The 10947-nt window shown below is 38.5% G+C and overlaps 1 protein-coding gene across 1 annotated transcript in view; it reads left to right on the top strand.

The window, feature by feature from the left end:
* Nucleotides 1-8626, top strand: part of LOC130593273 (sodium channel protein type 5 subunit alpha-like) — a 34686-nt gene extending 26060 nt beyond the window's left edge. Inside the window, exons 22-27 of the mRNA XM_057398300.1 lie at nt 1267-1545; nt 2485-2538; nt 3918-4059; nt 4638-4738; nt 5141-5411; nt 6829-8626. Of these exons, the coding sequence (XP_057254283.1) occupies nt 1267-1545; nt 2485-2538; nt 3918-4059; nt 4638-4738; nt 5141-5411; nt 6829-8027 (2046 nt within the window). The 3' untranslated portion in view covers nt 8028-8626. The remainder of the gene's footprint in view (nt 1-1266; nt 1546-2484; nt 2539-3917; nt 4060-4637; nt 4739-5140; nt 5412-6828) is intronic.
* Nucleotides 8627-10947: the final 2321 nt, after the last annotated feature.

Raw genomic sequence — 10947 nt, forward strand, 5'->3', positions numbered from 1 at the left:
CCTTCCACAAGTTTTCACTGTATTGATTTACAAAAAATTTAGACTATTAAGAAATACTTAGCTCAGATTATTGTTCTAAAGAGACTTCTTTCAAAATGCAAGGGTGTCTGTAGAATATTTGCTGCCTTTTTCTATCAAAGGAACACCTGGAACAATGTGAAGCTGCTGGACATTAATAACATGTAATTGCAAATCTACCATTAAGCAACTGCAGAGAAAGTTTCAACTAAGCCATATGCAAAGCATAACTGTACAATGCAGTGTGAAACAGTATGATAATCACAGTGGCATTTTGTCAGAAGTCTGGTCTATGGGATATACTCTGGCATGCAAAAACAGGTGATAGAAATATCTATGGCATCACTGTCACACACTTGTATGGTAATGCAGCAATACAGATGGCTCTTGAATATCTCCTGGAAGTGAGACTGAAAGCCCTCCAATTGCGATCCTATCACTGTGAAGGCAGAGAAAAAATTGCATTAAATTAATTAACAATGTATCAAAATTTCCATATTGGGAGTTGATTTTGAAACGGGTGCCATCATACTTTCTGGTGCCCAAAAGGATTCACAAAGCTTTTTCATTTTTCTTCTTGTCCATCGAGTTGATCAATTGCTACCTGACAGCTGAGTTGACTGCCTCCACCATATTCTCATGGTTTCCTTACACTACCCCACTTAATGAAGCAGTCTGTTACGTCTTAGCATGCACTTAAAACCTATATAGACATTTTTTATGATTGTACAGCACCTAGCACAGAAAAAGTACCTAGCTCATGGTTACGCACTCCAAACACAATCATAATCCACTAAAAATAATAGATTGAGCAAATACTAACAGATAGTTATTACTGGAACTTTTAAAAACTGCTTTGTACAGTCTTAATAATACAGTCCTCTGCATCAGTGCCTATGGATGAATAGTTCAGAAAATTTATGTTTGAAAGCTTAAAACAAACAAAGCATCCCCCATTCCAAACCCAAGGGAAAGGCATTAAGAGGGGGTGGTCTCACACTGTATTATACGTATGTGGTAGTGGCTTGCAGCAGACCAAATTATTTCAACTATTCTTTTGAAAGCCTATAATATACTATAGAGGTCTGCATCTTCGTTCAAGGTACCCCTGACAACTGTGGTTAGTATTTATATGGAAAACATTAGGTTTCTGTTTGCTGAGATGACTAAGCGACTGCTTACTGCATTGAGCAGATTCTTGAGCCCATCTTTGTTTAAGTGTATTTTTCCTCTCCTATTTCATCCAAGGTGGTTGTCAATGCCCTCTTGGGAGCTATCCCTTCCATCATGAATGTTCTGCTTGTCTGCCTCATCTTCTGGCTCATCTTTAGCATCATGGGAGTGACCCTTTTTGCTGGGAAGTTTGGGAAATGTGTCAATCTGACAGAAGAAGATTCAGAATTAAATAATTCAATCAATGACATAACAGACTGTAGAATGTATAATAACACAGGAAAAATATTCTGGGTCAATGTTAAAGTCAACTTTGATGATGTTGGCTCTGGCTACCTGGCTCTTCTTCAGGTGGTAAGTGCTGCTTGCCTTCACTAGCCAGCACCATGCCGTGTGGGCTTGACCTCCTGTCAACTCCTAACTTACATCTACGGGTGATGGAAGAGAGTGGTATTGTACAGCTGGCTCTTCCCTTGTATCTGGCTGTTCAAATGCTAGTACTGTGTGTACACACAAATAGAAAAAGGGGGACAAATTAAACCCCACTAAGGGCCACGAGGATGATCAGGCGACTGGAGCACCTCCCATATGAAGACAGGCTGAGGAAGTTGGGGCTGTTCAGCCTGGAGAAGAGAAGGCTCCATGGAGACCCCATAGCAGCCTTCCAGTATCTGAAGGGGGCTTATAGGGATGCTGGAGAGGGACTCTTAGTTAGAGACTGTAGTGATAGGACAAGGGGTAACGGGTGAAAACTTAAACAGGGGAAGTTCAGGTTGGATATAAGGAGAAAATTCTTTCCTGTTAGGGTGGTGAGGCACTGGAATGGGCTGACCAGGGAAGTTGTGAATGCTCCAACCCTGGCAATGTTCAAGGCTAGGTTGGACGAGGCCTTGGGTGATATGCTTTAGTGTAAGGTGTCCCTGCCCATGGCAGGGGTGTTGGAACTAGATGATCTTAAGGTCCTTTCCAACCCTAACGATTCTATGATTCTAAGAATTTCCAGGTGATAAAGTAAGCATCTGGTATACATGTGCTGTTTGATTCCACAGCAAGTTCACAAACCTGAGAGCTAGAGTCTATCTCAGAAGGAAATATGGGGCAAATACTGACCTGATTTGCCAAAATACAGATTGTTTAGCCATGAGGGTTGTTAAAGCCTTTAATAGACCATGCTAATGAAGGGTTTTGACCATACCATGTGCTTACTCCAATCTGTGTCATTCAGATATTGCAAATTATGTGAAGACTTTTACCCTGAAAGTTCAACATGTTTTCTATAATCTCTCATTCTAGGCAACATTTAAAGGTTGGATGGAAATAATGTATGCAGCAGTAGATTCACGAGAGGTCAGTCATTATAGTTAAACTATATTTTTTGTCAATGCTACTGCTTTCTGCAAAAGCATTATAATTTCTGTACTTTTACTTCTGCTGCTTGTGCCAGTTTTTTCCAGTAATTAGTTTTGTGATCTGATGTAAACATTTAATCTGTCAATGACTCATTACAGCTAATCTATTGTAATAGGGAGAGGAATTCAACTCCAGATCCACTCACCAACCTAAATACAGTTAACCACAGTGTAAGGTTTCCAATTGAGTTCACCTCCAAATGCCCTCTATCAGTGATGAAGATCTAGTCAATATGCTCAGAGGGACCTAGGCAGTATTTCTGCTCACGTTGGATATCTATATTGCTCAGCTGAACACCTCTTCATACTGTGTTGGCTCTACTAATAACTGGATGCCCATCAGCTAACAGGGGAGTTGAAAGTTCCCACTCACATGAAAGCACTTGCCTTTACACATCTTCTTTTATGAAAATCAAATGCGGAGTAAACCTGAATGTTTTGATGTAATATAGTCCACTTCAAAATGTAAAACCAATCTTCACCAAGAATTGAGTTATTGTGGCTAAGCAACCATTTAAAATACATTGTCAAGCATCAGGAGTACTATTTTGTCATTTTTTTATATTGTCAGTCACATATGCTGTCTTATTAAATGTATCATCCAATGTTATGCAGAACAAAGGGGTATGTCTTTGGAGGCAAAGAATTTGAAATGAAGAGGCTATCTTAATTTGATCATGAGTTCAAAGGGGTCAAGTAATATTAAAAGTAACCATACATGAATTTTGTGTGTATTTCAGTGGATTTTTGTGTTTTGATTTGAAAAACTTCTTGCCAAGATTTTTAATGGCAACAGCTTGGAATTAGACTTCTAAATAGTTTGCTTGACTTTTCAAGCACTGAGCAATTTACAGCTCTTATTACTGAAGAAGCTGAACTGATTCTTCTGAAATGATTGTGAAAACCATGTCAAGAATGTCCAATTCAGTAACAGTTTCTATTCACTTTATTAGGGTCTCAATCAATTGCAAACTGTAGGGTTTTAAGTCAGGTTTGAAAATGAAAAAAAACCCACCCAACCCACAAAGGCATCTGAGCAATAATGTGTGTACGAGAGCATAGAATTCTGATGCATCATGTAGTCACAATAAGAATGTTACTTTCTTCCATTTTGTTTGCCTTCCAAAAGTGTCATATACATACAAAATCTTGTGTTATGCACTACTGGTAGTTTTAAACTATACCAATTTTGTCAAAACTAGCAGTAGGTCTGTAATTCTGGGATCTATTTGTGGGAAGATCTGCAATATGAAGATTATTCTGAATTGGGCCCATATTGTTATTGGTGATTTTTCATGTTGCTTCTTATTTTTGCAGAAAAATGAGCAGCCAAAAATGGAGCACAGTCTATTTATGTATCTCTACTTTGTGATCTTTATCATCTTTGGATCTTTTTTTACCCTGAATCTCTTTGTGGGTGTTATTATTGACAACTTCAACCAACAAAAAAAAAAGATAAGTATACTGCTTGTGCTCCCAGGCAACTACTATATCTTGAGCAACACTGTCTTAAGAGAACATGGTCTGAGCATTAGTAATTAAGTCGGCAGAAGTAACACCCAGGGTGTGCTTCTGCCTCCATTCTTTTCTGCTATAATCAGAACACCTATCTCTTTCCCAGGGTTTTGAAGGCAATGGCATCTTCTTTGCAGCCCTTTAAAATTTTGCTCATTTTAGGGAACTGAGCATGCCAGGAAACTCTTTTTGAACGTGATCTGGTACAGATACTCTGATGAATAGTCTGGATATTCAACAAGACCAGGATGTGCGAAGCCAGGGAAAAATTTGTTCCTCTCTTCAGTAGGTACTTTGATTTCATGCTTCCTGAGCTAGGCGTGTGTCACCCCAGGACTTCTGCTCTGTGAATGTATGGTTTGTGACACTGTTTTTTTGGGCACAGTTACACATTATGGAAAAGGCTAGTACTAGCAACACATGACAAAGGAAGGAATGTTAGTTTCCAGCATTTCAGATTTTGCAACTACCATTGTGCTGCTTTCATACTAAGTTAACAGTGACATTTCTTTAAATACTTAGGTGGGGAAGATATCTTTATGACTGAAGAACAGAAAAAATATTACAATGCAATGAAAAAGCTGGGATCCAAGAAACCACAAAAACCCATTCCAAGACCACTGGTAAGATTGTCTGAATCCTTCAAAAGAAAAATGGATTGCAAAAGCGCTATTTAATTCACTTAAAAGTGTGTGTGTTCATATACTGCATATGAATTATTTATACAGTCTGTATACTGATACTCAGACAGTGCTCAAAAGTAAATTTCATACCAAAAAGTTGCACTTAAAGATTTTACAAGTTAAATATTTATTAAGTTGTCTGCATAAATAATGTTGGGTTTTACATTTACCTTGGAACTGGTTAAATTTCAAGAGAGGAAGGGATTTTTAATGTCATTTTTATGTTCTGCCTTAAATTTCTCTGACTTCATTATAGTTGAGTGGCTTTGCAACATAAAACATGTACAGGTGAATACTCCCTACTTTCATATCTGATGCCCAATGTATTTCTTTTTTCTTTAGAACAGGTACCAAGGTTTCCTGTTTGACATTGTAACACATCAAGCCTTTGATATTGTCATCATGATTCTCATCTGCCTTAACATGATCACCATGATGGTGGAAACCTATGAGCAAAGTGAAACAAAGACTAACATCCTTAACAAAATCAATATACTCTTCGTTGCCATTTTTACTGCAGAATGTGTACTGAAATTGGTGGCTCTGAGGCAGTACTATTTCTCAAATGCCTGGAACATATTTGATTTAGTTGTTGTGATCATGTCACTTGTTGGTAAGTAAAATCTGTTTGGCAAATTATTTGCTAAATCAATTGTCATTCTTTTCAGAGAAAAATTACTAAAAACTTATCAACTGCAAATGGATGTTGCAATGGAAATCATAATTCTTGAGGAAAAAGGACTAAGAAACCCACCATTATTATATTCAAATAATAAGAATTTTTTTTCAAAATTTCTTCTATTTTCTTTTAATAGAAGTATTAACAATTAAAAGAACTTGTGTTATGTAAAATCTTTCATAGTGGTTCTTTAGGTTGCTTTTTCCTATTCTGAAAGGGAGAATGAATAACTGATCATACCAGTACCACATTATGTGATAATTTCCATTGTTACAGGTTTAATGCGAGCTAAGAAAATCTTTGATCAGACAAAAATTACTGGGTTTTGTCATCTGTGTTTGTAATAAACAATTGAGGTATATAGAGAATAGACTGGAATCAAATTATAGATGATAGAATTCCATTTCTGGAAACTCAGGCATGGCTGATTGAGAATAAGGGTTTACACTGTGTAACAGAACAGAAAAGAACAACTCAAATGTATCACAGGTTCAATTTGAAGTGATTGCAGTGGAAGAATGGGGTAAAGAGCTGTGGCGAATTTGAGATTTCTGCCAATGTAACAACTCCTAACTCCTGTATTGCCAAAATAGCAGAAGGCATTTAGGAGAAGAAAAATATTTTGTTTTTTTAGTATGACTTATGTTTTGAGTAAGCAAGATTCCAAAGAGAGTATGTCTCTTCCTTGAGAAATTAAGTTCCTGGAATGGAAATCCAGAAAGATGTATCCAACACATCAAAACCTAGAAAAATCAAACCTCTTCTAGTGCTACTAGGTCTGTCATTTTTCATGCAAACTAAAGACAAAACAATATCCTTGTGTAGCTATGTCCCTAATGAACCAAAAGTAATTGTCGAGAGGCATGCACAACTTCAGTGTCCATTGCTGGGTTTGTTTATGCATATCTTGACTATATCATCTAAATGGTGACCATGACATTATTATTATGTCTTGTTTTCTCAGTTTAGCTTCGTAATGTCAGTATTTGAAGTCAAATTTAAAGGTAAGTGCATAACTTGCACCTGCTGAAGTATTCATGCAATGAGTGTCAAAGAAAACCATCAGTCATTGAGTGTTGACTGATTTGGATATTTGAAATTGTATATGGAAATGTGCTTACCATCCTTAGTGCAACAGGTGCTATATTCTGGTGGCTGAGGAATGCAGTTCATAACTGCTGCTTTCTACAGCTATTTTTTTGAATCTAACTTCTATTAAAGGTTGTTCTGTTAGGGTCTCAGCACACATGCATCAGATATTTTTTCAACTGCACAGATATTGTAATTTCATCCTACTTACTAGTCAGGCTGAAATGCGAATTCTAACTAGCTGTTATCCTTTCCATTTTAGCCTTACTGCTTTCTGGCATTGGTAAAGCATTTGAACATTTCTTACCACCTACGCTCTTCAGGGTCATTCGCTTGGCTCGCATTGGACGGATACTGAGACTTATCCGGGCTGCCAAAGGAATTCGAACACTGCTCTTTGCATTAATGATGTCCCTACCTGCTCTGTTCAACATTGGCCTCTTGCTTTTTCTGGTCATGTTTATTTATGCCATTTTTGGCATGGCTAACTTTGCCTATGTGAAGATGGAAGACGGCATTGACGATATATTCAACTTCCAAACTTTCGCTAACAGCATGCTTTGTCTCTTCCAAATCACCACGTCAGCTGGCTGGGATGGTCTTCTCAGTCCTATTTTAAACACTGGGCCACCATTCTGTGATCCAAATATAAATGGTACTATAGGCGAATGTGGTAAACCTGCCATAGGTATTATTTATTTTGTAAGTTACATCATTGTATCATTTCTTATTGTTGTAAACATGTATATAGCTGTTATTCTGGAGAACTTCAATGCTGCTACAGAGGAAAGTACAGAGCCTTTAGGGGAAGATGACTTTGACATCTTTTATGAAATCTGGGAGAAGTTTGATCCTGAGGCGACTCAGTTTATAACTTTCTCTGCTCTTTCAGACTTTGCAGATGCTCTGGCTGAACCTTTACGGGTACCAAAACCAAATAAAGTTGAACTCATAGCAATGGATCTGCCTATGGTCAGTGGAGACAGGATCCACTGCTTGGACATTTTGTTTGCTTTTACCAAACGAGTGTTAGGAGATTCTGGGGAGCTGGATACTCTAAAAGTACAAATGGAAGAGAAGTTCATGTCTGCCAATCCATCAAAAAAATCCTATGAGCCAATCTCTACTACGCTCAGACATAGACAAGAAGAAGCATCTGCCACTGTCATCCAGCGTGCCTACAGGAGTCATTTGCTCCTGCGCTCTATAAAGCAGGCTTCTTATCTGTACCATCGCAGAACTTGCAGTATTGATACGCTTGGAGATGCTGCTCCAGAAAGAGAAGGACTTATTGCATGTATGATGGGTGAAAACTATGGTAGGAGTCCTGACAAGTCTGAAACTTTGTCCTCAGCATCCTTCCCTCCATCATATGACAGTGTCACAAGAGCCAATAGTAGCAATCTCGTGATTGAGAATGGAGAAATTACAGGTAATCAACAATCTCCAGACATTAAATAGTTTGTCAGTGACTATGTTACTAAGAATATTTTAAAACGTTCACAGAGGCTGATATTGTAAATACTTGTCAGCTGAGGCAGTTTCCCTGTTAAACAAAGTCTTTTGATCATGATTGGTTAACTAGGGTATCAGATAAATTGTAGCCTTTTGCTCTGCTGTGTTCAGCTTTGCTCTGTGTTTACATATGTAGAGAAAGGTTTGGGATCTGTTTGGTGGAGGGCACCCCACTGCAAAGCAGGTCCCACAGTGCCTGAGTGCTGTGGTGGATTCACATCTGCTGACGTTACCCCTGGAGTAAGAAGCAGAGAAAAGCCCAAGCACCAATGCATCTGCTGGAGAACAGAAAAAGAATGTTAGTGTTAAGATAAATTGCTGAAGGGAAAGGAGTTAGATTTTACCCTTAGTCCATTCCTAACTGATACTGTTATTATGAGCCTGTTAAGCAAATGGCTGATGATTTTCCTTTTTTTAATGTTTGGGTACAGATGTACCTCAAACATAGCCACTGCATGAGCAACGGGTATGCCACAGTGTAGTGGACTTCTTCCATTATGATCAATTCACAGAATAAGTCATGGCATGTATGCTATTGTAGTTGTGTTGCTGCAGCTTAATGAAATAATAAATACAACTCTTAGTATTACAGAAGTTTTACTGAACCGAGTAAAACCTTGCCTCATATTTTGTCTGTGAGGTTTACTTTTTTAACCTGGTTTCCTTTGTCAGCAAAGTGAAGGCACTCTATAACGAACTGTGTTTGTTACATCCTTTTGTCAGACTTCACAGAATGGTTAAGTATCATGCTCAAGTTCATTCCTGCCACTGTGGTGGTTGAAGAGAGACACAAGTAAGCATTTAAATTGGGTGGAAATTGGCAGTATTGCTTCAACTGCTCCCTTAGGTTTCAGTAACCCAGGCTGGGGAGTGCTATATGGGCCCCATATGAGCTGCTTCATGGTGGTGAGCATCATCCCTGGCCATGGGATGAAACTTTAACCTAAGGTGGACGTGCTCCATTGGTGGTAGGAGGCCTTCCCCCTTCAGCCTGTATTTCTCTGATGGGAGGACCAGTTTTCTCTCTCTTTCAAAGATGAGAAGAAACCAAAGAGCGAGGAATATGGACAAACAGGAATTCTGGGTTGAAGCATTTGGGCCTGTGGGTTAACAGAAGACTAAGAATGCAATCACAAATTCTACGTCTGAAACTCTGTGTGCACATGGTCTCTCATGATCCTTACCACATTTTCCTTATGAAGTTCTTTATCTTTCTTCATGTCCTTAACTGGCTTGGGATTCTCAGAAAAACACACACCCAAACAGTGTTGTTTTTTGTCCTTTGTACATGTACTTTGGAGATGCTTCCAGCTGATGCACTTTGCTGTGTAATGACTGCTATCCTTTGTCATGCATTAGACATAGTCATTAATTACTCATGACATTTTAATTTCTTAAACTTCAAACACATTACACACAACCTAGTTGCAATGTTATAGCTGTGTGTTGACTGTTGGGTTTGGCAGGTTCTGGAAAGGCTCAAGTGAGCTTTTCCTTCTGCACTGATTTCTGCCAGAAAGGAAACCAGGTTTTGTAACTGAGTAGGACCTGTTGTACAGTTTGCAACCTGCAGCAAGTTGCCTACTCTCTTCAACACCCCTTTTCTATTGTGGCAGTTACATGTCCTGTCTTGTATCATTTCCTTCTTGTGTCTTTTTCACCTCTTCAGATTGTGTGCTTTCTGGATGGAAATTCTCTTTTACTATGAAAGGTAAATTACACCTATTACTGAGACTCTGTTTTCAGTTAATATTGTCTGAACACTGAATACAAATAAATATTTATAGCATCTTTTAATTTCCTCTGTGGTATTCACTTAGCTTCTCCTAGCCATTCATGACATCATAGAATCTTTAACTAGTTTTGACTCCCTCATATTTTAAAAGAGGTGCACTGTGAATTTGTATTTTATCAGAGAAGTCAAAAGCTCTGTGCTATTGGAATCCAGGGAACTCTGTTCATTCATGACAAAAAAAATAAAAATAACAGCTACAAAAAAATTAATTAAATTTTTTTTTGACTAAAATTATTTTTAAACCACTTGTCCAGTTTGTGACCCACCACAGTTCAGGAGCTGACAACATGGCGCTTGTGAGATGCTGTTTCCCAGTCCTGCCTGTTCAATGTCTGATTCCCACAATGTAGAGAACCCATCAAGAAGCAGTAATGATGTTCCCATCAATTTGAGTGTGCACTGGACAGCCCTGACACCCGCTCAGGAGATTATATGTTTAAACACATCCATACTTAAAGGTGGTGCAACTCATCCTTGTCAGTCTGTGTGCCAGGAAGGGGTATTTTTAATGATAAGAATGGTTTATTGATAGCCGCATACAGAAGCTTCACTGAAGTCCATCTGCCTGGGAAGGCCACCCTGAAGCTGAGTCAGAGGTCCAGCATAGGAGATTGGGTGCAAATGATCATTTTCTACCCTAGCGAGCTGTTTATTGGTGCAAGAAATTGCAGTTGCCTCTTAGAGTGAGTTTTACCTTCTTCAGAAGCCCTTCTCAGTAAAGGTGATATGTTTGGGGGAAGGCAAGTCTCTTGCCATGTACTTTAGTCCTTCTGCATCTTATCTGAACATTCTTAATCTTGGTTACTACAGATGTCCATATTAAAACCCTAGTTTCTTGGGATGTGGAATACAGTCTTTTTTCCAGATGCACTGCTGTCTTTCCGTTCACACATAAGAATGACACCTTACATGCTTGCCCCCTTTTAGCCACTATTCTGAGAGTGTTGCATTAACAGCTTGGTCTCTTCAACATTTACCTCTTCCATAATCTCTGTATTACAAATTTTACCCCAAATTACTCATTTTTTGAAGACATTATGAATAGAGACAATAAAAACATGAGGGGTGAGA

Source organism: Pezoporus wallicus, unplaced genomic scaffold (assembly GCF_028554395.1).
Source record: "Pezoporus wallicus isolate ANWC-B61680 ecotype Strahan unplaced genomic scaffold, APGP_CSIRO_Pwel_v1 contig_7237, whole genome shotgun sequence".
Lineage (NCBI taxonomy): Eukaryota > Metazoa > Chordata > Aves > Psittaciformes > Psittacidae > Pezoporus > Pezoporus wallicus.